Below are 27,734 nucleotides of genomic sequence, written 5' to 3'. Positions count from 1 at the left end.
GAGCGCAGCGGAGGACGGGGGAACCCCGCAGCTGGAGCCGGGGCGCGAGGAGCCCTGGCCGCTTGGCCGGCCTCCGCCAAGCCTCTCCCCCGCCTGCGGCCCAGCCGCCGGGACAATGCCGGGAGGGGCTTTGGCTCAGGTAGGAGATTTTACCATCAACTTCCCTTGTGTGGCTGTGGAGCGGGGGGAGGCGCTGCGCAGCGCTGCCAGCCGGGGGCCTTTCCCCCCTGCACCAGGTGCACCAGGGATGCGTGCAGACGGGTCCGGAGTGCCCGGAGCGTGGTCCCCTGATGCACACGCTGGCTGCCTGCCTGCAGACATGGCTCTTACGGCCACAGCATCTGGGCCATCTCCCGAGCTTTGTAACTAAAGAATGACAGTAACAATTCCTTCCTTCCTTCCTAGCCGATGGGGGGGGGGGAGAGCTTGATTTATTTAATTGGGGTGTATGTGAATGTGTATGTGTGTGTGGGGGGGTGTATGTGTGTGTGTGTGGGGGTGTGTGTGTGGGGGTGTATGTGTAGGTGTGTGTGGGGGTGTATGTGTGTGTGTGTGTGGGGGCGTGTATGTGTGTGTGTGTGTGTGGGGTGTATGTGTGTGTGTGTGTGGGGGGCGTGTATGTGTATGTGTGTGTGTGGGGTGTATGTGTGTGTGTGTGGGGGTGTATGTGTGTGTGTGTGTGGGGGGGTGTATGTGTGTGTGTGGGGGGGTGTATGTGTATGTATGTGTGGGGGTGTATGTGTGTGTGTGTGGGGTGTATGTGTGTGTGGGGGTGTGTGTGTGTGGGGGGGCGTGTATGTGTATGTATGTGTGGGGGTGTATGTGTGTGTGTGTGGGGTGTATGTGTGTGTGTGTGTGTGGGGGGGTGTATGTGTGTGTGTGTGTGTATGTGTGTGTGGGGGTGTATGTGTGTGTGTGTTTGTGCATATGTTTATTTACGTGAAGAACTTCTTCGGGGACAAATAATGGAACAGTTCTAAAGCTACCAGCAGGATTTGAACCTAGGTGCTTCAGAACCAAAATAGGGGAGGGGAGGCCACTACTTGAGCCGAAGGGGCAGCACTATTAGAGGGTAGCAGTAGCAGGCTATTATCCTCTATGCAAACCCGCCCCTAGCAGGAGAGGCAGCACACTTCATAAGCATATTGCATTAGGATGTGGTATGAGTTTTGCATGGGGTATGCACTGGGGCAGAAGATTGGTGCATACTCAGTACAAGAGAGGATATCAGATGAATCTACAAGACACTGGGGAGAGAGTGCTGAGTAGCTGTGCAACGCAACTGGGAGAATTATAATTCACTGGGTCCACGTGAACCGAAAAGGCTGGAAACAGAAAAAGGGAGGCAGCCAAATAGGAATAATCAGTCTGTGAAAGCAAAAGATAAGGGCAGGAGAAAGTCAGGATGACCTTGCGACTGCTGTCCAGGGGTTGTCTCTGGAGCTGAGTTAATAACTGGGTTTTTGAGTCAGGGACCAAACCCAAACAGCCAGAAAAAACTCTGGTTGGCTTCACACCAAAACTGAATTTTAACAAAATGTTCTCAGCAGAATGAACAAACACAAAAATTTCATCTGGGTCCAACTAAAGATTTCAAATGTCGATTGGAAACAACATTTGGTCTGGAAAAAGTCATTTCAGAACAAACTCGCCAAACGCTTCAAAATGTTTTGCCATTTCTGAAATGTTCATTTTGGTTTTTTGTCCAAAACTATTCACTGATTTTGACCCACATTCACAAATCGTTTCGGTGCCTGGAAAAGGCATTCACTGTTTGTCCCCCAGCACCTCTTGTGCCAAGCAGAGAGGGGACCTCCAAGCCATCCTGCACTTCGGAATGGCCTGGACCCATCTGAGTAGGACACCCCATCACAGGAGCTAAGAGGAATAAGAAGGACTTTGAAAATTGTGGTGATTTGGGGTAACAAAAAAACGCTGTAGGAAAAGGTAAGGCTGGGAGTGAAATCAATGAGGGCTCTGCAATGGCTCGCCTAATAACGTGCTGCTTAAATCTGGCCATGGGTAAGAAAATTACCAAAGAGGAGGTGTGGTCGCCTAGGCTGGAGCTGTGGATGGACAGCAGGAGATGGGAGACGTGCAAAGAACCAGACTATATACAAAGCAGCTCCTCAGATAACAGGCATTGTAAGGCTTAAAAGGAATTCGCTAATGACCCTGCAGGCTGAGCAGACAGGAAGAAGGTAGATCATGGCGTGTGGAAAAAGAGAGAGATCCTAGCAATCGCTGTGTGGTTTGTCACACTTGAATCTCTAGCAATGTCTATCAATATATGGATAGATATTGATGGTAGCCTAGAAGCTGCAGTCAAGATCCGGGCCTAGGGTGACCAGACAGCAAATGTGAAAAATCGGGACAGGGGGTGGGAGGTAATAAGAACCTATATAAGAAAAAGACCCAAAAATCGGGACTGTCCCTATAAAATCGGGACATCTGGACACCCTATCCGGGCCCCATTATGCTAGGCACTGTACAGACAGGTGGCAAGAGATGGTCCCCTCCACCGGAGGTTACAGTCTAAATAGACAATGGGTGGGAGGGGAAACAGAGGAGGTGTTTTGCCCAAGGTCACGCACCGTGCTGCTAGGAATAGAACCCAAATCTCCTTCGTCTCAGTCCACTTCTCTCCCACTCGATTACACTACCTTTCATCACCGGAAGGAATAGTAAGAGTTAAAAACCCGCTAAGCAACTTGAGGCTGGCGGAACCATGAGCAGTAAGCAGCGAGGGCGAATAAAGAACCAATCCCGCCAGACGAAGGTTATTGCTTTTATTCTGATGAACTCACCGAAGTAGTGGCTGTGGGGAGATCAGCAGCAGCAATGGAATTAGACGCTAAGGGAGCTTAAGTGCAGGGTGTCACGAAATCTTAATTTTACCGCGAATAGGCACTGGTTTGGACACCACCACTGGGGTCTGGGTTGGAACTGGGGGCGTGGTGGGGTGGGGTTATAAACGGAAGTGAAGGAGAAGGAGTAACCACGCCGTGTGGAGCTGGAGAGAGATACCCAGGAGGGTTTTGCTGGGCTTGATTTTAGGCTGGATTTTAGTTACTGTGTGTTTCATGATCTGGAAAAAGCGGGGACCGGCCCACGAATTGCATGCACCAGTGGCACTGCAGTGGGAAGCCTTTTCAACGCCCGGGAGGACGGGGGAGGGTATGAAGGGGCCTAGAGAGGTCGGAAGGCTGGGCTGGAATGTCACAACAGCCAGGGACGAGTGGTGACTGCAGCCGCAGGTGCTGAGGGAATGGTGCTTGTTATTGCAGGTCCCGGTGACGTTTGATGACGTCGCCGTCTATTTCTCCCGGGAGGAGTGGGAGATGCTGGCAGACTGGCAGAAGGAGCTGTACCAGGAGGTGATGAGGGAGAATTATGCAAATCTGATTTCTCTGGGTAAGGATCAGCCTTCGTTGTTTTACTGGGTGTAGCAGGATCATTGAAATCCCTGGGCTGTCTTTAGTCTATTATTATTTATTGGTTTTACAGTAACCCCCAGGGGCAACCAGTCCAGGATCAAAGCCCCACAGTGCCAGGTGCTGTACACATTGGCTTTAAAAAGCTAGTCCTTGTTCCAGGGGGCTCCCAGTCCTAGGAGAAGTCTTACCTAGTAAGCATGCAATGGCCCAGATCATCAGCTGATGCAAATGTCTGTAGTTCCATTGAAGTCAATAGAGCTATATACTGACTGACACCAGCTACGGATCCGACCCCTGACGTGACATCGCTGGGGAAAGACAGTGTGCTCTTGTGGGACAGTAACAGACGACCACCCCCTGGTGACACTGCACCCCATGCTGCTCCAGCCTTGACCCTCAAACCTCTTGCATGTGGGAAACACAAGCCTTTCTAATGCTGCTGTCACTGATGTGAGCCTCCGGCACCTTCCCAGCCCCCACAGAGGCTTCCTGTCTGAGCCCCACTTGGTAAAACAGGAAGCAACATTCTTGGAACTGCTCCGCAGCAAAGCAGGACACGGAAAGTGACACGCGCATTCCCAGCGGTCCTCCGTGCAGCCCTGTTATCAGTGGAATGCGTCATCACAAGCAGAAGCAGGTCATTGCTCAGTTTCCCTGAATGGAGGGAGAGAAATTCGCCCCTGTGCAGAGGGCCAGCCCATGGGTGAAGCACTAGACACGTCCCGCTCGTGGTAGGGGAGCGGACGCTATAGACCAGCAAATCAGGAGGAGGAGGTATGTTTAGAACAAATAGGGAAAGCATCCAAAGGACAAATCCCGGTGGTAATGGGGGAATGTAACTCCCCAGAGGTGTAGCCTATTTGGGAAATTGCTCATTATTTTGTTGAGTTTCTCTTTCCTCTCCGTGTTTATCTCCCTCACTCCGAATCCGGTGTAATACACCAGCTCAAGTCAGGGCCGAGAATCACACTCACAGATTGTGTTGTTCTGTGACATCACATCTACGCACACAGTCACTGGTGTATCCATTTGCTGTCAGGGCTGAGAGCAGTTTTTCCGTTAAATATTTTTTGAAAAGCAATAATAATCCTGACACATAAATAACTTGAATAGGATGTTTCAAAGTTCTAAAATCGGTGCTTAGAGACCAATATGGCTGCCTCAGGAGATCTTTAATGACCTGAAAATCAAAAAGGACTTGCACAAAAAGAGGAAACATGGACAAAAAAGCGAACAGAATGTTGGGAGCCATTAAGAAAGGCTAGATAATAAGACAGAAAATATCATATTCCCTCTATATAAATCCATGATACGCCCACACATCTTCAATATTGTGTGCAGATGTGGTCGCCCCATCTCAAAAAAGATATATTGGAATTGGAAAAGGTTTAGAAAAGGACAACAAAAATGATTGGGGATATAGAACGGCTTCTGTCTGAGGAGAGATTAATAAGACTGGGACTTTTCAGCTTGGAAAAGAGACGACTAAGGGGAGATATGATAGAGGTCTATAATATCATGACCGGTGTGGAGAAAGTGAATAAGGAAGTGTTTTTTACTCCTTCTCATAACACAAGAACTAGGGGTCACCAAATGAAATTAATAGGTGGCAGGTTTAAAACGAACAAAAGGAAGTATTTTTTCACACAACGCATAGTCAGTCTGTGGAACTCATTGCCAGAGGATGTTGTGAAGGCCAAGACTACTACAGGATTCAAAAAAGAACTAGATAAGTTCATGGAGGATAGGTCCATCAATGGCTATTAGCCAGGATGGGCAGGGAAGGTGTCCCTAGATTCTGTTTGCCAGAAGCTGGGAATGGGCGACAGGGGATGGATCACTTGATGATTCCCTGTTCTGTTCATTCCCTCTGGGGCACCTGGCATTGGCCACTGTCGGTAGACAGGATACTGGGCTAGATGGACCTTTGGTCTGACCCAGTATGGCCATTCTTACGTTCTTATAACTCTCCAAACACTGGGGGCCAGACTCATTCCCGATGTTCAGGGAAGCCAGTGGAGCTACTCCAAGGGTACATGTGATTCTAGGATTTTCCTTCAGTTTATCCAAGAGATGATTAAGAGATGCCTAGATCACAATCTCTGAGTACCTACATGGAGAAGAGATTTTTGATAGTAGATTCCTCTTTAACCTAGCAGACAAATGCCGAATGGTAGGTGAAGCAAGAGAAGTTAGGTTATAAATAAGTCACACATTTTGTAACAGGCTGGGTAATTAACTATTGGAATAATAACTATTGGAATAGGGATGTGATCATTTCACCATCACCTGAAGGCTTTAAATCAAGACTGGATGTCATGCTTAAAAACATGCGTTAGCTGGTCCAGAAGTTTTGGTCTGGATGTAGAAATCACTGGGTGAAATTTTCTGGAGGAGGTCAGACTGGAAGATCAGCATGGTCCCTTCTGGCCTTAAAAATCTATGAATCGTTACCACGATCCCATCCATAAGTAATGCCTGAACTCTTTTCTCCATCCAGCAGGGGACTGGCCCAGGCAGAGAAGCAAGAAGAAAAATGAGGAGGAATGTGCTGAAAAGTTGGAAACCCCGGAGCTGCCGACTGGAAACAGCTCGGCCAACGGCTCAGAGAAGGCACAGAACTGCAGCACTCAGAGCGTCCGTGTCCCAGAGCCAAGCGGCGAGGAAGGCGGCTGGCTGGGGCAGCCGGTTGAAGGTGGAAGAGGGAACAGCCATTGCACGTGGCCCAGTGGGAACCAGGCACCCAAGAAAAGGGCAAGACCACACAATTGCGACGAGTGCTGGAAAAGCTTCACCTGGAGATCGGAGCTGGTTCAGCACCGCAGGACTCACACTGGGGAGAGGCCGTATAAGTGCGCTGAGTGCGGGAAGGGCTTCAGCCAGCACGTCAACCTGACCATCCACCAGCGTATCCACACCGGCGAGCGGCCCTACCGATGTGGCGAATGTGGGAGGGGCTTTACCCAGCATATCAACCTGACCCTCCACCAGAGAATCCACACTGGGGAGCGCCCGTACCAGTGCAGTGAGTGTGGGAAAAACTTCATCCGCAAATCCAACCTGGCCAAGCACCAGAAGATCCACACGGGCGAGAAGCCCTTCCAGTGCGCCCAGTGTGGGAAGAGCTTCGTGCACAAGTCTGGCCTGGTGTCGCACCACAGGACCCACACGGGGGAGCGGCCGCACCAGTGTGAGGCGTGTGGGAAGCGCTTCGGCCACAAGTCGGGCCTGCTTTCGCACCGGAAGACCCACACGGGCGAGCGGCCCCACCAGTGTGCCCAGTGCGGGAAGAGGTTCCGGCATAAGTCAGGTGTGGCCTCACACCAGAGCACCCACACGGGTGAGCGGCCTCACCAGTGCTCCCAGTGCGGCAAGCGGTTCTCCCGCACCTATGAGCTCATCTCCCACCAGCGCCTGCACACAGGGGAGCGGCCCTACCCATGTGCCGACTGCGACAAGAGCTTTGTGCGCAAATCCAACCTGGTGAAGCACCAGCGCGTGCACACGGGGGAGCGGCCCTACCAGTGCGGCCAGTGCGAGAGGAGCTTCTCCCAGAGGTATGAGCTGGTGGCTCACCAGATCACCCACACCGGGGAGAGCCCCTATACCTGTGCCCAGTGCGGGAAGATCTTCAGCCAGAAGTCGAACCTCGTGAAGCACGAGCGCATCCACACTGGCGAGAGTCCCTTCCCCTGCACCCAGTGCGGGAAGAGCTTCAGCCAACGTGCCAACCTGGTGAAACACCAACGGATCCACACCGGGGAGCGGCCGTTCCAGTGCGCCCACTGCGGGAAGAGCTTCAGCCAGAAGTGCGAGCTTGTGTCGCACGAACGGATCCACACCGGGGAGCGGCCGTTCCAGTGCGCTCACTGCGGGAAGAGCTTCAGCCAGAAGACGAGTCTGATCGCTCATCAGAGGATCCACGTGGGTCAGCTACTGAGTGAATGTGCTTAGGGTGATGCCCTCCCGTCCAGCTCTGTCCGGCACTCCGGCTGATGCCAATGGGGGGCGGACGTGCAGATCGAGGGAGGTGCATGGCTCTGGGTATGGATCCATCAGTAAATATCTTCTCGCTTACTGGGGAGCAAACAAGGGAGGAATTGGGGCTCTCAAGCTTGAGATTTCCAAACACGTCCCAGAAAGAGTTTAAACAGCTCCTTGAATTGCCCTCGTCAGGAGAGGGGGGATATTTCAAACCTGCCTTCCGGTTAACACAGAGACCGTGTCAGACTTTCTAAGGCTCGGCAGGTCGGGAAACACCATGTAATTGTCAAGAAGTCCAGAAAACGTCTGGCAAAGCAGGAACCATGTTGAACAGCAGAGCGTTCCCTCAGGAGAAGAGGGGGCAGGCTTGGAAGACGCAGGGCTGATTCAAACCTTGGGTTTTCCAGATGTCTGATGATGAACCTTCTGAGCTTGACTGACCCTCAGGAAGACTGTAGGATGTTGGTATGGCGTGGTAGACCCCTCAGCAGTACCCTCAACTAGCCAATGGGAACATGGAGGGCTGGAAGGGGTGGAGAATGATTAATGGGGTATGAAGAACAGCTGGTCAAATAATATTCAGCAAATATATCATTTGGTCCTTGTTGAGCAATGAATCAAAGAAATAACTTTTTAAAGTGTTCATTCAGCTGTTGAAAACTGTTCCTCAAAGAAATTATTTGGGGCCAGGTTCACAAAGGTGTTTAGGTGTGTAAAGGTGCCGATAGGTGCTGTTGTCAATCTCATTAGCACAGGGGTTCTCAAACTGGGGGCCGGGACCCCTCAGGGGGTCGCGAGGTTATTACATGGGGGGGGGGGTGTTGTGAGCTGTCAGCCTCCACCCCAAACCCCGCTTCGCCTCCAGCATTTATAATGGTGGTAAATATATTAAAAAGTGTTTTTAATTTATAAGGGGGGTTGCACTCAGAGGCTCGCTATGTGAAAGGGATCACCAGTAAAAAAGTTTGAGAACCACTGCACTAGCACCTAAGTGAGTCAGGCACCCCACTCCCCTGGACTCTCAGTGGTATCTCTGGCCCAGGTCCTCCAAAGTAGTTACGCACCTAACTCCCAGTGGGAGTTATACTTGGAGGATCTGGCTGGAGGCTCCTAACCTGCTTAGGAGCTTTTGAAAATTCTCATAGGCGCTTAGCTGCATCTCTAGACACCAAAATGCTTTTGCAAATCTGGCTGTTGACCAAGAACAGCCAAGGCCAGTGAGTAATGCTGAATCCGTTTTTCTGTTCTTCTCACAGACCCAGATCCATTGCTGTGTGGCAGGTTTAAACGCATCCTGATGCGTGGGCGAGCAAAAGCCATTATTCTTGATGCTTTTTCAGTGGCGAGTAAGAAATAATGTCAAAACTATGCCAATAATAGTTATTTCCTGGATGCTGAATTGATTAAACTTACCCCAAACTACTTCAAATATATGAACCCGTTCTTTCAAAAACATCAGTAAAGGAGAACAGTGCCCTGCTTATGTGGAAATATATATGCTATGACATGGCTAAGATCATGACACCGTGTGCTCCGATAGCCTTCTCTCCAGTGCGGTCCCCACACGTTACCCAGTAACTGAGAGACTCTTTTCAGAACCATTGATTTAAATGAACATTATCAACCAGATTTAAACTGGTGTCTTCTTTAACCCAAGGAGGAAGTTACGTTTATCCAGACAGATCAGAAGAAAATATAACACAGTGGCCTCAAACTTGTAAAACTGCCTCTCAGGCTGGTGTTCCTCTCTGTGCTCCTCATGCGTGATCCGACGCACCTCTTTAATGAATGCGGTTTCCTTTTTGTTTATGCACTGATCTAATTGTTTCCATTATGTACCATATAAAAATTATATATATGGAGATATGCCTATCTCATAGAACTGGAAGGGACCCTGAAAGGTCATGGAGTCCAGCCCCCTGCCTTCACTAGCAGGACCAAGTAATGATTTTGCCCCAGATCCCTAAGTGGCCCCTGGGTTTAGCAGGCCAATGCTCAAACCACTGAGCTATCCCTCCCCCCATTTTAATAGGTGCCTTTTTAAAGCACAACATGTAGTTCAAAGGTAGGAAAATTCTTCATGGTCTTTGACTCATTGCCTTTTTTGGGTGTGCTTTATGTTTTGCTTCCTGTAGTGTAACTTCCATGTCTTGCTGCATGCACGGAGGCCTGGGTGTGGAGCAGGGAGTTGGTTTGGTTTGAACTCCGCAGTCCATATTGCCCAGGGGTTTGGGTTATAATTTGGGTATGATTCTGTAAGTGCTCCGTGCGCGGGAGTCTGGTTGACTCCAAAGACAGTTCTAGGATTGGAATGCTCATGGGACTGGGGACTGGTGTTTCAATTCATCTTGGCCATGGATGGCTCCCACCTCTACGTCGCCTTCTCATCTGACACGAATGCTGTGATTTCCGTTACGTCAGAATGGAGAGCTGGGCAAGGAGCAGCCGGCTAAAGCTCAACCCAGACAAGGCACAGAGGTGATGCAAGTCAGGGCCGGCTCTAGGTTTTTTGCTGCCCCAAGCAAAAAAATTTTTGGCTGCCCCCCCCCCCCGGCCCTGTCTGTCTCTCTCTCTCTCTCCCCCACCCCCAACTGCACCCTTCTGCCGCCCCAGCCCTGGGTCACTGGTAACTCGCTCCCAGGGCGGGTCATTCAGGAATTTTGGATGTGCACAGAACACAGACAGGATTGGTTCCCATATGGTTACAGAACTGCAGTGAAGTGGAACAATTTTCAGCTTGTGTGATTGGAGGATATCTGGATGCAGATTATAAGACGGTCCTCCATAAATGAGGAAAAGTTGAGGCGCCTTTATTATTCTTTTGTTCCATTCTTTGTTTCTATGGGGAATTTGTCAATGCGATATCACTGTCTTCCTTTTACACAAACAAAACTAAAACTAAAACTAAAAAAAAAGAAAAGAAAAAGCAATGGCTGTTGAAAATAGCAATTCCAGTCCTAGTAACCACTGGGCAGCATTCCTTGCTCAATTTATCCTACTTTTTCTACAGCAAGTTCCAGTGGATCAGTATATTTGATTTGAGAGAAATGAAGTAACAGCCGCCCAAACTGAGCTTGAGCACTCCTGGATTTTGAGGTGTTCAAATCTGGAAGGCAGGTGCTGGATTCCCTTTCTGAATATTAGCTACATCTGGAAAAGAAAAGTCAATTTCTGCTTCCATGGCTCAGAAGTGTAAATCCTCCTATGTGCCTGGTACTGTATCTAAGGCTGCCCAGGTCCTAGTAGAGCCTCCCCTCCCTTACTTTTCATTTTAAATTCTAGTGGGATCTCCCTTGCTAGGCGTCAGATAGAGAGGTGCACTGTCCATTTAGTTCACCCAATTCTTTCTTTGGGGGAGAGCCCAGGGCTGGGGCGGCAGGAGGTGCGGGTGCGGGGGGAAGAGCCCAGGGCTGGGGCGGCAGGAGGTGCGGGGGGGGGGGGAGAAGAGCCCAGGGCTGGGGCGGCAGGGGGTGCGGGTGCAAGGGGGGGAAGAGCCCAGGGCTGGGGCGGCAGGAGGTGCGGGGGGGGGGGAGAAGAGCCCAGGGCTGGGGCGGCAGGAGGTGCGGGGGGGGGGGGGAGAAGAGCCCAGGGCTGGGGCGGCAGGGGGTGCGGGTGCAAGGGGGGGGAAGAGCCCAGGGCTGGGGCGGCAGGAGGTGCGGGGGGGGGGGAGAGCCCAGGGCTGGGGCAGCAGGGGAGGTGCGGGGGGGGGGGAAAGAGCCCAGGGCTGGGGCGGCAGGACGTGCGGGTGCGGGGGGAAGAGCCCAGGGCTGGGGCAGCAGGAGGTGCGGGTGTGGGGGGGAGAGCCCAGGGCTGGGGCGGCAGAGGGGGTGCGGGGGGGTGAGAGCCCAGGGCTGGGGCGGCAGGGGGTGCGGGGGGGGGGGAGCCCAGGGCTGGGGCGGCAGGAGGTGCGGGTGCGGGGGGAAGAGCCCAGGGCTGGGGCAGCAGGGGGTGCGGGGGGGGGGGGGGGGAGAGCCCAGGGCTGGGGAGGCAGGGGGGTGCGGGTGGGGGCCAGAGCTGGGGCAACAGGGGGGTGCAGGTGGGGGCCAGAGCTGGGGCAGCAGGGGGGTGCAAGTGGGGGCCAGAGCTGGGGCAGCAGGGGGGTGCAGGTGGGGGCCAGAGCTGGGGCAGCAGGGGGTGTGGGCAGGGGAGAGCCCAGGGCTGGGGCAACACAGGGGTGGAGGGGGAGCCCAGGGCTGAGGGGGGGGCGGCAAAAAACCTAGAGCTGGCTCTGTCCCTACCATTCACAGCAAGTTGCAGCATGCGGTTTCAGGTCCACACTCCTTCCTCCTCCCTTTCCTGTTAATTGCGGCTGAGGGAATGCTGGGAAATGTAGTTCTTTCCCTGCTCCTGGGCTGGCTCTATAGGCAGGGAGTAACCAAGGAACTATAGCTCCCAGGGACCCCTGTTGGCTCTCAGCTCCCAGGCTGGATTCTTGCACCCCTGCAAATTTGCTGCCCCAAGCACCTGCTTGCTTTGCTGGTGCCTAGAGCCGGCCTGTGCAAGTGGACAGGGGAAGTGTTTTGAGGAACTGTTTGCAAAGGTGACCTTGCCCTTCACTGACAGAGTATATTTACCCTGCCACTCAAAGCAGAATCCTGCTTGCTTATTCATTGCTCTTGAGTTTCAACTAGCTGCGGTGATCAGAAAATCCTGCTGCTACCATCCATTGGCCAAACAATTATGTTCAATCCTTTCTGATGTGGACCCAGCCACAGAGACCCATGAATGGGCTGCAACCTTCTCTATCTGGACTTACCAAGGCGCTGCGCCTTCCAAGCAAAACTGTCTATAAAAAAAATAATTAATAGAGATATGCCAATCTCCTAGAACTGGAAGGAACCTTGAAAGGTCATTGAGTCCAGCCCCCTGCCTTCACTAGCAGGACCAAGTACTGATTTTGTCCCTGACCCCTAAGTGGCCCCCTGAAGGATTGAGCTCGCAACCTGGGGTTTAGCAGGCCAATGCTCAAACCACTCAGCTATCCCTCCCCAAATGATTGGTTAAATGATGGGTCCATTTTTAGGTGCTTGCTCTGAATGGGCTAGAGTCCAGAGACCTCTGGGACCACCTGTCTTCTCCATTCCCCACTATCCTTCCTACACTCAGCTGGGACACTGAGGGTGACAGAGCCCAGATTTCATCTTGTGACAGCAGAAGAACAAGGTTCTTGGTGAAAAGCCCACGCTTGTGACAACAACTTCCCCAGCATATCAGCTTGATACGCACATCTCACTACCTCGAAAGGATGCTGCAAGAAGACACCCGCTTAAACCAGCATTTCCCCATGCAACCAGGTTGTAATGACACCATCCCCCACATCATCAGCTACCAATGGAAGAAGACAGATTAAAGGGAGAAAGGTTCAGAGTTTTACCTCCTACATGTAAAACGAAGGATCAATACCCTGAGTCACTCACCCACTGGCGATGAGCGAGACGGCAATACTTATGGATAAATCAAATCAAATAGTGCATTCAGGGAACAATGCCAAAGCCTCCTTGTCGTTAATTTCACCATGTCAGTTCAGACACAGGACAAGAACAGACTGTGTAGCTGAGTGGATAAGGTCTCTGGATCAAATTCTTCCTGGACATAAGCAGACAAAACTCCCATTGAAATTGCTGGGAGTTGCAACCACTCCCACCAGAGTGGGATTGGACCTTGGGGCTTTCAAAGGTGGTGAATTCAAATCCTGTTACATGAGGAGACTTTGTTCTCTTGGCATCAAATTAATTGTTATATTTTCACTACTTAATTATCATCAACCACCAAAAATGCGACTTTATCCTTCAAACACTTAGTATCTGGAGTGGTGCTTTCTCTCATGTAGGCAGTTCTCCTCCTGCTCGTGAATATTTACAGGATCCGGGTCTTGCTTTGTGTTCAATGAAAGTATTTAAATAGTTTTTTTCCTCAATGAAGTAACAAATCATACAGTATATCATAGATGGTTTGGTTGGTTATTAACTATTTGATTGTATTATTTATGTAGTACCAACACTGTACATTAAATGTTACATGCATGCAGGTCGTAGTGTGAAGATCCTTGCTGGTGTCCATCAGATTAGCTCCACTGGCTTCAACAGCTGAGGATCTGACTGGTGGAGAGAGGACTTTGCAAATCTATATTTCTCTGCATTGTTTAGTTATTGGCCATAAAACGCTTTGAAACTGGCAGGTGCTGTATTCCATACAGTGGTTGCCATTTGTAACAGGTTGAGGCACTCACCAGCATGGCGCCTCCTGCTGGTCAGTTTGGGAATTAGGTTTCAGAGTAGCAGCCGTGTTAGTCTGTATCTGCAAAAAGACCAGGAGGACTTGTGGCACCTTAGAGACTAACATTTATTTGAACATAAGCTTTGGTGGGCTACAGCCCACTTGGATGTAGCCCACGGAAGCTTAGGCTCAAATACATGTGTTAGTCTCTAAGGTGCCACAAGGACTCCTGTTCTTTTGGGGAATTAGCTCAGCTAGCTCAGGAGTGCCCTCCTCTGGCCAGTTTCCCTGCCCTTACCTGGCTCTCTGCAGTCCCTTTATCTCCACCATGTGTAGGCCCCACATCCCTCCTGGACCACGATGCCCCTTTCCTTAAGGTGCTGCCCCTCACCCAGGGAACCCCACTCCCCTGAGCCCACCTCGCCTCAGTGACTACTGCCTGTCATCATCTAGCCCCGTCTCTCAAAGGGCAAACTGCAGTCTGAAGTGGCCACTCATCACTTGCCCTGACTGCCTCCCTGCAGCCCTAGTACCTCCTCAGGCCTTTGCTGCAAGGCTGTGCGGTCACCAGGCCAGAGCTCCCCAGCTCAGCCTGCCCTTTCCCAGCACTGCTCTGTCCAAGGTACCCCGGTCTCTACCAGGGAGCTAGGTCCTTCTTGCTCCACTGCTGAAGCAAGACTCACCTCCTTTTCCCCAGGAGCCCTTCTTATACTGGCCCAGCCAGGCCCTGATTGGCTGCCTCCAGCCCGCTCGTGATTGGCTCCCCGGGAAAGCCCTCTCCCAAGGCTGTTTTTAACCCCTTCCCAACCGGAGTGGGGTGACCGCCCTGCTACACCATTATTCAGCCAACATTTATCATCACCCTAGTGATGATGTCACAGTTATTTCCTATGCTCAGTATGTCTCTGATAGCCCAAAGTTGGTAGAGGCTTGCCTTTCATTGGTGATCATCAGGGATCCTAGTTTTCAGTGATAAAAAAACCCCAAAATTCTCCGATAAAAAAAAATCCATGTTTTCCCACCATTAAAATTCAGGTTGTATTTAGTGCTTTCCATGTGTTCTACAGCTGTCTGCCTTCAAACGACATCTACAGCCTTGCTGCATACGTTACAGAACAGCACATTACCATCAGGGTGAAATTGGTCCTTGCCAACCTCAGTGACATGGGCTTTAGGGGGGATTTTTCAAGTGTGTGGCATCTTTTCATAACTTTCATTACTCACGGCTGGAGGCTGAAGTGAAATTTGAGATGCATTAAAACACGAAGCTCTATATGCCAGAAGCAGTTTATTGGAGTGTGTTTAGCTATGTACATTTAAAGCACATTTAAAAATCAACCACAAGAGGGAGAGGCAGTGACACTGGTACTTTCAGTAAAATCTAGTTAATAGTTAATGTATGTTTCTATTTTTTCACAAAATGTGAAAAACAAGATTCACTGTAACAACGCAAATCCCGCGTTTTCCCACAGCAAGTGGATTCCTGGATCCCTGGTGATCATTGTAAGAATCACGCATTATTTTTTAGGTTTAGGTTTTAAAAGAAGCAGCCTGATCCAGCTACCATGACCCTTGCTCAAGCCAGCTGTCCCACTGAAACCAGTGCCCCTCCTGATCCCGGTGGAAATACTCCTGCTGACTGACACTCGCATGAGCCAGATCAGAATCCGGCCCCTTGAAGTCAATGGGGTGACTTTTTTCATTCATATTATCATTGTTATTGTAGCCTCTGGAGGCCCCTCACACTGAGTGCTGCAGAAACACACAGAGAGACTTGCTGCTCCAGAGAGCTGGCAGTCTAGCCTGACCCGGTCTCTGTGCTGCGCGGTGGGGTGGCTGGCTCAAGCCGGGCGGCGCGGCTGTAGCACCGCCAGCCGCTGGTGCTCCAGGCAGCGCAGTAAGAGGGCGGGGTGGATAGAGGTAGGGGAGTTCGGGGGTGATGGTCAGGGGGCGGGGGTGTGGATAGGAGTCGGGGTGGTCAGAGGCGTGGATGGGGCAGGAGTCTTGGGGGGGCTGTCAGGGAACAGAGGGGGGTTGGATGGGGCAGGAGTCCTGGGGGATCCGTCAGGGGGCGTCGGCCAGGCCATGCCTGACTGTTTGGGGAGGCACAGCGTCCCCTAACCGGCCCTCCGTACAATTTCAGAAACCTGATGCGGCTCTCAGGCCAAAAAGCTTGCCTGCCCCTGGACTAGAACCCAGGTCTCTGAAGGGTCAGTGTAGACCACTGCTTACAGCCATCTTGAGCAGGGAGCGCTCCCATGAGGCTGGGTTGCAGGCTCAGGCCCTGGCTTTGGTATTGCAGACTAATACCTCGGCGTTACAGACAGGCTAGCCAAGGAGGCATAGCCTGGGGGAATCATAGAATCATAGAATCTCAGGGTTGGAAGGGACCTCAAGAGGTCATCTAGTCCAACCCCCTGCTCAAAGTAGGACCAATCCCCAACTAAATCATCCCAGCCAGGGCTTTGTCAAGCCGGGCCTTAAAAACCTCCAAGGAAGGAGACTCCACCACCTCCCTAGGTAACCCATTCCAGTGCTTCACCACCCTCCTAGTGAAATAGTGTTTCCTAATATCCAACCTAAACCTCCCCCACTGCAACTTGAGACCATTGCTCCTTGTTCTGTCATCTGCCACCACTGAGAACAGCCGAGCTCCATCCTCTTTGGAACCCCCCTTCAGGTAGTTGAAGGCTGCTATCAAATCCCCCCTCATTATTCTCTTCTGGAGATTAAACAATTCCAGTTCCCTCAGCCTCTCCTTATAAGTCATGTGCTCCAGACCCCTAATCATTTTTGTTGCCCTCCGCTGGACTCTTTCCAATTTTTCCACATCCTTCTTGTAGTGTGGGGCTCAAAACTGGACACAGTATTCCAGATGAGGCCTCACCAATGTCGAATAAAGGGGAATGATCACGTTCCTCGATCTGCTGGCAATGCCCCTACTTATACAGCCCAAAATGCCGTTAGCCTTCTTGGCAACAAGAGCACACTGTTGACTCATATCCAGCTTCTCATCCACTGTGACCCCTAGGTCCTTTTCTGCAGAACTGCTACCTAGCCATTCGGTCCCTAGTCTGTAGCAGTGCATGGGATTCTTCCGTCCTAAGTGCAGGACTCTGCACTTGTCCTTGTTGAACCTCATCAGGTTTTTTTTGGCCCAATCCTCTAATTTGTCTAGGTCCCTCTGTATCCGATCCCTACCCTCTAGTGTATCTACCACGCCTCCTAGTTTAGTGTCATCTGCAAACTTGCTGAGAGTGCAGTCCACACCATCCTCCAGATCATTAATAAAGCTATTAAACAAAACCGGCCCCAGGACCGACCCAGGAAGAAGGCCCCGAGAGGAACATTTATTCCCTTTGGACTCTTGCATCCCTCAGTGCCCTGCTGCGTTACTTGTGCTGGGTGAAATCCACCCCCTAGGGCTTGAGCGGCATGTGGAAGATTCCTAGGTCTCCCCTGGCTCAGAGCTGCTGTGCCAAGACCTGACCCTTCCCCTTTATTGCAGACGTTTAAAGAAGCTCTTTGTGTTGCAGAAGCAAAAGCACACAGTGAGTGCTGGCTTCTTTGCAGGGGCTTGTGCAGGGACATGGGTCTCAGCGTGGCCCAGGGGAATTACTTTGTAGCCCTGCTCTTTGGTTTGGATTTTTTAAAGTGGAATTGTCTCAATGTGTTTCTGTTGCATTCAGCACTTCCCTTTAGTGGTTTTCGAGCCGGTAAATGTGGGTCAGTTGTACCAAAGGACTGTGTAGCTTAACGGGTAATGTCTCTGGTTTGAACTTCCAACTCTTACTGGGGTTATACTTTTATTAAATGTCTAGGCAGACTGCTCCATCACTGTGCTTCTAGATTAGTTCATCCTTGAACCACATCTGTAAAGGGAAAAAAATCCAAAATGTTTCCCACATCAATAGATCCAAGCTGGAAAATAAAAATTTCAGCCATGTAGAAGGCAACAGAGGGTCCTGTGGCACCTTTGAGACTAACAGAAGTATTGGGAGCATAAGCTTTCGTGGGTAAGAACCTCACTTCTTCAGATGCAAGAAGTGAGGTTCTTACCCACGAAAGCTTATGCTCCCAATACTTCTGTTAGTCTCAAAGGTGCCACAGGACACTCTGTTACCTTTTACAGATTCAGACTAACACGGCTACCCCTCTGATACTTGACAGCCATGTAGAGATGCCTATGCAATCCACTGGTGAAGCATGTGTCATGTCCCCCTCAACTGGCTGGCCTACTACTGCTATTGAAGTTACTCTTTTTTTTTTTAAATAAATGGAGATCTCCTATTTCCTGGAAAGGTCATCAAGTCCAGCCCCTGCCTTCACTAGCAGGACCAAGTAGTGATTTTGCCCCAGATCCCTAAGTGGCCCCCTGAAGGATTAAACTCATAACCGTGGGTTTAAGCAGGCCAATGCTCAAACCACTGAGCTATCCCTCCCCCCAGCTGTTTTAAGGAGTTTGTGTCTCCTTAAAACACCCTGCAAAAATCCTGGGACCCAGACACATGCACAGGCCAGCTGTGGCAGAGTCAGCCACTGCAGTGCCCCCTGGGACATTACTCACCCTGCCTCAGTTTCCCTCAGTCCATGGTTGGCCGCTGCCTCCCACGTGGTCTGATGCTGTGACGACTTACCCCTCATCTGAAGTTCCACCCCTCCCAGGAAACCAACATTCCCAAACAAATATAACAAAATCAACAGAAGAGCCTCCATCCCAGTCTTGGGCTGGGCCCCATCCTTCTACTTGGGTTTAGCTAGTTACCCCTCACCAGCGCTCCCTGCCTCAGGCCTGCCTTTCCTCTGGGGAGACTCTCCCAGACACTGGTCTCTCTCTGCGCCGGACACACACTTAGACAACAGTCCCAGGGGCAGCATCAACGGAAGGGCCTTGGCCTCTTGTGGGCTCAGCACCCAGTTCTTCCTGCTCCTCTCTCAGGGCTTCCTCCGGGAGCCTCCCCTCTTCCAGGGCCGGTCCCCAGAGCCTTCCACAGCTCCTCGCACTAACTGAGCAATCTCGCCCTTTGTCGGCATTGCAGGACCCCTTCCCAGCTGGGTTTAGTAACTGACCAGGGCCGCCTGCTCCCTAGCCAATCGGGATCAGCTGGGGGAGGTGATCTGTCACAGGTCAGACTGGACCAGACTCTCCCTAAAGGGCCAGCCAGCCTGTGGCACCAGGCCTCTCCCTTCACATACAGAAAAGTGGGGTCCCGCGGGCCGAGGAGTGGGGAACACGGACGGCAGCGGTGCTTGGCTGCGCTGGCAATGCACCGAGGGATGGGGGATCGGAGCGCCCCTTGGTCCCCTGTCCCGCGCCTGGCGCAGGTTATTCCCTCCCCTCCGTCTCCTTTGACGGCACACAGTCGAGCGCTCAGAGGCCTGTCCCCAGCAGGGCCAGCTCGCCCCGTGCTCCCAGCCGGAGCCGAAGTGCTGCGGGCACCTTTTATTTGTGCCTCTTCTTTTCACCCCCTCCCTGGCCCGGGTGCCGATGGGAGCAGCGCTCCCAAGCCAGTGGAGGAGAGGTAGAAATAGCCTGGCCAGCAAGCACCAAGCGGGCAGGTTCACGTACAGCAGATGGCAGTTAACGGGGCTGGGGCTGATGAAGGAGGCTGGCATCCTCCTATTGTTATTGCCAAGGTGCCTGATCCGGGGCGGTGGGTGGGCCCTGCAGTGACGGGGCTCTGTGCACCGAGGGTAGAGCTGCAGGGTCTCCTCTGCCCGTCGCTCCCCCATAGAGACAACCCGACATCCCATCTCTGCCTCCAGCCCAACCCGCCACCATCCAGCCCCAGCTCCCTCCTGCCCCGCTGCTCCTCCTCTCCACTCACCCCTGAGATCCTGGCACCGTCTCTGCTACGGCCCTCAGGCCAGGAGAGAGAAGGACCTGGCTCAGCCCGGCGTGTTCATTACGCCGGCTGCTTTGCCAGCTCCCAGCTGGGAAATCCAAGCTTCCTCTGGTGAATTCAGGGGAGAGGAGGGAGAAAATCAGGGGCACCATTTCAGAGTTTGGTGAAGGGGGTGCAACTTTAACTGTGATTCCAGGGGCTATGTAGCAGGAGGCACCTGAAAAGTCTAGTTTTCTGGCAGATAATTTAACAATTAACTGACAGGAGCCCTGTATCTAATTCCTAGATAAAAGAAAGAACATTTAAATAACTGTTAGACCCACTCAGCTCTAATATAACATGTTCTGACATCTTGTGGCCAGTCACTGAAGGGACACCGATTAGATTTAAAATTTTAATGTATATTCTTACTTTGTTACTAACTCTGCAGAGAGAGAGACCCCGTCAGGACTCCTGGGTTCTAGCCCAGCTCTGAGAGGGGAGTGGGGTCTAGTGCAGGGGCACCATTTAGGGAAAGGAAGGGGGGGCTCCTGCCCTCCCACATCCAATTTTGAACCAGGGGTTTGCTCACAGCACATGCCCTAGCCCAGCTCTCGGAGGGGAGTGGGGTTTAGTGGGTTACAGCAGGGGCAGCTACATCTGGGTTATATATAAGAACAGTAGAATGGCCATAGTGGGTAAGACCAGTGGTCCATCTAGCCCAGAGTCCTGGCTTTCAACAGTGGCCAGTGCTGCCTATTAACTTCATTTGGTGGCCCCTAGTTCTTGTGTTATGAGAAGGAGTAAAGAACACTTCCTTATTTACTTTCTTCACACCAGTCATGATTTTATAGACTCTGTCATATCCCCCCTTACTCATCTCCTTTCCAAGCTGAAAAGTCCCAGTCTTATTAATCTCTCCTCATACGGAAGCCATTCCATACCCCTCATCATTTTTGTTGCCCTTTTCTGAATCTTTTCCAATTCCAATATACATAAGCTCCCCGACTTACGCAAGACGTTCCGGAATGGACCGCCTTGCGTAAGACACATTTTGCATAAGTCGGGAACGTATCTCCGACAATTACGCACAAAAAAAAAAGCTTACGGAACTTTTCCGTAAATCCAGATTTCCGTAAGTTAGGTTTGCGTAACCCAGGGGAGTGTCTGTATCTTTTCTGAGGCCTGGTCTACACTACGGGTTTAGGTCGACTTTAGCAGCGTTAAATCGAATTAAGCCTGGACACGTTCACACGACGAAGCCCTTTCTTTCGACTTAAAGGGTCCTTTAAACTGGTTTCTTTACACCACCTCCGACGAGGGGATTAGCGATAAAACCGGCCTTTGCGGGTCAGAATTGGGGTAGTGTGGACGGAATTCGACGTTATTGGCCTCCGGGAGCTATCCCACAGTGCTTCATTGTGACCGCTCTGGACAACACTCTCAACTCACATGCACTGACCAGGTAGACAGGAAAAGACCCGCGAACGTTTGAATTTCATTTCCTGTTTGCTCAGCGTGGAGAGCACAGGTGACCACGCAGAGCTCATCGGCACAGGTAACCGTGATGGAGTCCCAGGATCGCAAAAGAGCTCCAGCATGGACCGAACGGGAGGTACGGGATCTGCTCGCCATATGGGGAGATGAATCAGTGCTAGCTGAACTCCGTAGCAGTAAAAGAAATGGCAAAGTATTAGAAAAGGTCTCCAAGGCCATGAAGGACAGAGGCCATAACAGGGACACACAGCAGTGCCGCGTGAAAATTAAGGAGCTACGGCAAGCCTACCACAAAGCCAGAGAAGCAAATGGAAGGTCCGGGGCAGAGCCGCAAACTTGCCACTTCTATGCGGAGCTGCATGCCATTCTAGGGGGTGCAGCCACCACTACCCCAACCGTGTGCTTTGACTCCATCAATGGAGAAACACACAGGGATGACGGTTCGGGGAACGAGGAAGATGAGGATGGAGGTACTGTAGGTAGCTCACAGCAGCAAGAAAGCGGAGAAACCGGTTTCCCCAACAGCCAGGATATGTTTGTGGACCTGGAACCAGTAACCCCCGAACTCACCCAAGACCCTCAGGGCACACAGGAGACCTCTGGTGAGTGTAACTTTGTAAATATTTGTAAACATTACACATGGTTTAAAAGCAAGCGTGTTTAATGATTAATTTTCCCTGGCAATCGCGGCCAGTACAGCTACTGGAAAAGTCTGTTAACGTGTATGGGGATGGAGCGGAAATCCTCCAGGGACATCTCCAGAAAGCTCTCCTTCATGTACTCCAGGCCAGTAGCACGTAGTCTGGAATCATTGCATAACAAAGCATGGCAGCATATGGTCCCGGTGTTTGCTGGCATGCAGACAATATCCATTCCTTATCTCTCTTTGTTATCCTCAGGAGAGTGATATCATTCACAGTCACCTGGTTGAAATGGGGTGATTTTATTAAGGGGACATTCAGAGGCGCCCGTTCCTGCTCTTCTGAACAGAAATGTTCCCCGCTGTTAACCACGCGGTGGGGGGAGGGGTGAAGTGATCATACCAGAGAATCGTGTGTGTGTGTGTGGGGGGTGGTTTACTTGGGTTGTGCCGCATGTTAACCGGGAAACCGCAGCCCCTCCTTTTACATTGAAAACCCATTTTAAATGGACAACCCAATTCATCCTTGATATGGGAAATGTGCTGCTGTTTGAAACCTTTCCCGCATGTTAAGAAGGTTAAAAAAGCCAAAACACTGTGGCCTACCATGGCTGCCTGCAAGCCGAAATATGCGACCTTGTAATGAAAGAGTGTACCCATTGTTCTCTAAAATGTGTCTTTTTTAACCACCTCTCCCTTCTCCTCCACCAGCTGCAAATGTTTCTCCTTCGCAGAGGCTAGTGAACATTAGAAAGAGAAAACGTAGGACGCGGGACGATATGTTCACGGAGCTGCAGATGTCCTCCCACGCTGATAGAGCACAGCAGAATGCGTGGAGGCAGTCAATGTCAGACATGAGAAAAGCACAATATGAACGAGAGGAGAGGTGGCGGGCTGAATGGCGGGATGAAAAGAGCAAGTGGCGGGCTGAAGACGATAGGTGGCGTCAGCTTGCAGACAGACGGCAAGAGTCAATGCTCCGTCTGCTGGAGCATCAAACTGATATGCTCGAGCGTATGGTTGAGCTGCAGGAAAGGCAGCAGGAGCAGAGACCGCCGCTCCAGCCCCTGTTTAACCAACAGCCCTCCTCCCCAAGTTCCATAGCCTCCTCACCCAGACCCCCAAGAACACGGTGGGGGGCCTCCGTCCACCCAGTCACTCCACCCCAGATGATCGCCCAAGCATCAGAAGGCTGGCCTTCAATAAGACTTAAAGTTTTAAAATGCAGTGTGTCCTTTTCCATCCCTCCTCCCCCACCCATCCCAGGCTACCTTGGCAATTATCCCCCTTCTTCTGTGAGGAACTAATAAAGAATGCATGAATGTGAAAAAACAATGACTTTATTGCCTCTGCAAGCGGTGCTCGAAGTGGGGAGGGGAGGGTGGGGTGGGGTGGTTGGTTTACAGGGAAGTAGAGTGAACCGGGTCGGGGGGCGGTTTGGAGGGTTCATCAAGGAGAAACAAACAGAAGTTTCACACAGTAGCCTGGCCAGTCACAAAACTCGTTTTCAAAGCTTCTCTGATGCGCACCGTGCCCTGCTGTGCTCCTCTAACCGCCCTGGTGTCTGGCTGCGCGTAATCAGCGGCCAGACGAGTTGCCTCAACCTCCCACCCCGCCATAAATGTCTCCCCTTACTCTCACAGATATTGTGGAGCACACAGCAAGCAGCAATAACAATGGGGATATTCTTTTCACTGAGGTCCGAGCGAGTCAGTAAGCTGCGCCAGCGTGCTTTTAAACGTCCAAATGCACATTCCACCACCATTCGGCACTTGCTCAGCCTATAGTTGAACAGGTCCTGACTCCTGTCCAGGCTGCCTGTGTACGGCTTCATGAGCCATGGCATTAAGGGGTAGGCTGGGTCCCCAAGGATCACGATAGGCATTTCAACATCCCCAACGGTTACTTTCTGGTCCGGGAAGAAAGTCCCTTCCTCCAGCTTTCAAAACAGAGCAGAGTGCCTGAAGACGCGAGCATCATGTACCTTTCCCGGCCATCCCACGTTGATGTTGGTGAAACGTCCCTTGTGATCCACCAGGGCTTGCAGCAGCATTGAAAAGTATCCCTTGCGGTTTATGTACTCGGTGGCTTGGTGCTCCGGTGCCAAGATAGGGATATGGGTTCCGTCTATGGCCCCGCCACAGTTTGGGAATCCCATTTCAGGAAAACCATCCACTATTGCCTGCACGTTGCCCAGAGTCACTACCCTTGATATCACCAGGTCTTTCATTGCCCTGGCAACTTGGATCACAGCAGCCCCCACAGTAGATTTGACCACTCCAAATTGATTCCCGACTGACCGGTAGCTGTCTGGCGTTGCAAGCTTCCACAGGGCTATCGCCACTCGCTTCTCAACTGTGAGGGCTGCTCTCATCCTGGTATTCTGGCGCCTCAGGGCAGGGGAAAGCAAGTCACAAAGTTCCATGAAAGTGCCCTTACGCATGCGAAAGTTTCGCAGCCACTGGGAATCGTCCCACACCTGCAGCACGATGCGGTCCCACCAGTCTGTGCTTGTTTCCCGGGCCCAGAATCGGCATTCCATGCCATGAACCTGCCCCAGTAACACCATGATTTCCACATTGCTGGGGCCTGTGCCTTGTGAGAGGTCTGTGTCCATGTCAATTTCCTCATCACTCTCTTCGCCGCGCTGCAGTCGCCTCCTCGGCTGGTCCGGGTTTCGCCTTGGCATGTCCTGGCTCTACATATACTCCAGGACAATGCGTGTGGTGTTCATAGTGCTCATAATTGCTGCGGTGATCTGAGCGGGCTCCATGATCCCAGTGCTACCTATGGCGCCTGGTCTGAAAAAAGGCGCGAAACTAGTATCTGACGGCCCAGGGGAAGGAGGGCGGGAGGGCCGAGTGACGACATGGCGTACAGGTACAGGGAATTAAAATCAAGAACGGTGGCTGTGCATCAGGGAGAAACACAAACAACTGTCACACAGAATGGTCCCCCCAAAGATTAAACTGAAAACCCTGGGTTTAGCAGGCCGTTGATTTGACGGTGGGAGGGGGAAGCAAATGAATACAGAACAAATCTATTTTTTACATCTTAAGACGACGGTGCAGCGTGACTGATAGCCCTCGGCCTCTTCTGGGCGCTTGGCAGTTAGTGTACTAAGACTGATAGCCACATTTTTCCTGTATGATGACGATGGCCTTCAGGCCTATTGCACGATCTGCTGCTCAGGGAAGACTCTGCTAATGTACAATGATCCAACTTGTAATAGGACAGTTACCGGTCATAATACACCATCTACTGCCAAAAGGCAAAGGGCTGGTGCAATGCAGCCCTACGGCTGCCAGCCCCACAGCTACCAGCACCCAGATCGCCGATGAAGGCTACCAGTCATGCTGCACCGTCTACAGCCAAAAGGCAATTAGCTGCTGCTGCTGTGTAGCAATGCAGTCCCACGTCTGCCGGCACCCAGAGGACATATGGTGACGGTGAGCTGAGCTGAGCTGAGCGGGCTCCATGCTTGCCGTGGTATGTCGTCTGCACAGGTAACCCAGGTAAAAAGGCGCGAATCTATTGTCTGCCGTTGCTCTGACGGAGGGGGAGGGGCCTGACGACATGTACCCAGAACCTCCCGCGACACTGTTTTGCATCATTCGGGCATTGGGATCTCAACCCAGAATTCCAATGGGCGGCGGAGACTGCGGGAACTGTGGGATAGCTACCCATAGTGCAATGCTCCGGAAGTCGATGCTAGCCTCGGTACTGTGGACATGGTCCGCCGACTAGAGCACTTAGAGCATTTTATGTGCGGACACACAAAATCGGCTGTATACAACCGATGTCTATAAAACCGGCTTCTATTAATTCGACCTAATTTCGTAGTGTAGACATACCCATAAGGAGGAGGGAGAAAACTTGTTCACCTTAGCCTCTAAGGATAGAACAAGAAGCAATGGGCTTAAACTGCAGCAAGGGAGGTCTAGGTTGGACATTAGGAAAAAGTTCCTAACTGCCAGGGTGGTTAAATACTGGAATAAATTGCCTAGGGAGGTTGTGGAATCTCCATCTCTGGAGATATTCTGACGGAGGAAGGGAGGGGCGAGTGACGACATGGCGTACAGGTACAGGGAATTAAAATCAAGAAAGGTGGCTGTGCATCAGGGAGAAACACAAACAACTGTCACACAGAATGGCCCCCCCAAAGATTGAACTCAAACCCCTGGGTTTAGCAGGCCGTTGATTTCATGGAGGGAGGGAGAAGTAAATGAATACAGAACAAATCCGGTCCATCTATTTTTTACATCTTAAGCTGGCAGCAGACAGTGCAGCCTGACTGAGAGCCATTGGCATCTTCTGGGTGCTTGGCAGAAGATACTGAACTACAACTGCTAGCCATCATTGTCAAGATGGTTCAATGGGACTGCCAGCACAACTCAGTCTCCAGGAGACAAAGCATGTCTGCCCAGGTGCCTCTGATTGAACCAGAATACAACAATGACAGATACCAGTTGTAATACACCATCTCCTGCCAAAAGGCAATTAGCAGCTGCTGTGTAGCAATGCAGTCCCACGTCTGCCGGCACACAGAGGACATATGGTGACGGTGAGCTGAGCCGAGCGGGCTCCATGCTTGCTGTGGTATGTCCTCTGCACAGGTAACCCAGGTAAAAAGGCGCGAATCGATTGTCTGCCGTTGCTCTGACGGAGGGGGAGGGGCCTCACGACATGTACCCAGAACCCACCGCGACACTGTTTTGCATGATCAGGCCTTGGGATCTCAACCCAGAATTCCAATGGGCGGCAGAGACTGCGGGAACTGTGGGATAGCTACCCACAGTGCAACGCTCCGGAAGTCGACGCTAGCCTCGGTACTTTGGACGTGGTCCGCCGACTTCATGCACTTAGAGCATTTTATGTGGGGACACACACAATCGACTGTATAAAACCGATATCTATACAACCGGCTTCTACAAATTCGACCTAATTTCGTAGTGTAGACATACCCTCAGTCCTTAAGGTGCCACCAGACTCCTTGTTGTTTTTGTAGATACAGACTAACGCGGCTACTCCCCTGATATTTGACAGTGTGAAACTAGTTTACAACTGACTACAGAGCAGGCTGTAAGTGCAATTTGTCCTCCTCTGTCCCATCAACAGGGCGCCCAGTTTCCAGACTGGATAGTTTATCCTGGCTGGACTGAAGGGAAGAGCTGTGGGTCAGGGATTATCAGAACACAAGGGGAAAATTGGTTGTAGCAGCTTCCCAGATGAGTGAGAAAAATACAAACCATTGAGGCAATCGCATTGAGGCACTGACAAGTGGAATACAGTTTTTGCAATCTCATTAATCGAGGTCTGTCGCCATTTGCTTTAATCTTCTCGCAAATGGCAACTGTGCAAGTTGTCTTTTGACCCACTTTCTACCATGTGCTGGACTGGTCCCTGTTTGGAGAAACCCAAGGGCTGGGATCTGATGTAACTGACTTATCCTCAGAGATGGAAAATGCATTCCCTGTATGCTGGCACTCTGGGGCTCGGGCGTTGTGCTGCCCACCAATCAGGGCCGGCTCCAGGCACCAGCTTAACAAGCAGGTGCTTGGGGCGGCCAAGGGAGAGGGGCGGCACCTGCGGCAATTCGGGGGCGGCAGGTCCCTCACTCCCTCTAGGAGCGAAGGACCTGCCGCTGAACTGCCGCCGCCGATCGCGGCTTTTTTTTTATTTTCCCAATTGCCACCGCCGATCGCGGCTTTTTTTTTTTGCTGGGGGCGGCAGAAATGCTGGAGCCGGGCCTGCCACCAATGGGGCAGTTTGGGATTCTGAGCAAAGGGGTGGGTTTGATCCGTGAAGGGCAGGGATTTGCACTGGCCCTTTCATGCCCAGCTCACAGTTAGGGCCTGTCACAGCCATCTTCATTATTCTCTTCCCTGTGAGCAGCAGCTGGGGGAGGGGAGCAGCCCCCCCACCCCTCACCTGAATTCAGATCCTCAGCAGAGGGGTCTTCCCAGCTCCAAAGAGCAAGGCAGCTTTCTTTGCTCTGGTTCAGTTTGTGCGCAAGGCGCAGGATGGCTTCACGCTCAGCCCCCCAACTCTGCAACCCCTAGGAATTCCTCCTGTGTCACTGGGCCGTATGATACTATATAACTCGCCCTGCAGCCCCACAGTGGGGGGGCCCCA

At 51.6% G+C, this 27,734-nt stretch overlaps 2 protein-coding genes across 5 annotated transcripts; both read left to right on the top strand.

Moving 5' to 3' along the window:
• The first annotated feature begins 5 nt into the window (after positions 1-5).
• Positions 6-8,843, top strand: LOC101937553 (gastrula zinc finger protein XlCGF57.1-like). 4 transcript variants are annotated; one of them, XR_002889566.3, is made up of 4 exons: positions 6-139; positions 3,288-3,414; positions 5,938-7,882; positions 8,678-8,843. XR_002889566.3 is itself a non-coding variant. In XM_042861026.2 (3 exons), exons 1-3 carry the CDS (start codon positions 116-118, stop codon positions 7,389-7,391), a joined length of 1,602 nt encoding a protein of 533 aa, XP_042716960.2. In that variant the 5' UTR covers positions 6-115; the 3' UTR covers positions 7,392-8,843. The 4 variants fall into 4 exon arrangements, 3 of the variants coding, with proteins under 3 accessions (XP_042716960.2, XP_023965489.2, XP_042716961.2); XM_042861026.2 differs by having other exon boundaries at positions 5,941-8,843; XM_024109721.3 differs by having other exon boundaries at positions 5,938-8,843.
• An 8,900-nt stretch (positions 8,844-17,743) lies between these two features.
• On the top strand, positions 17,744-26,667 carry LOC135981067 (uncharacterized). The gene is made up of 3 exons (XM_065582383.1): positions 17,744-21,561; positions 22,311-22,894; positions 26,608-26,667. Exons 1-3 carry the CDS (start codon positions 21,030-21,032, stop codon positions 26,665-26,667), a joined length of 1,176 nt encoding a protein of 391 aa, XP_065438455.1. The 5' UTR covers positions 17,744-21,029.
• The last annotated feature ends 1,067 nt before the right edge of the window (positions 26,668-27,734 follow it).

The sequence above is a fragment of the Chrysemys picta genome, chromosome 2 (assembly GCF_011386835.1).
Source record: "Chrysemys picta bellii isolate R12L10 chromosome 2, ASM1138683v2, whole genome shotgun sequence".
Taxonomy (NCBI): Eukaryota; Metazoa; Chordata; order Testudines; family Emydidae; genus Chrysemys; species Chrysemys picta.
This window is presented reverse-complemented; position numbering and strand designations above follow the sequence as displayed.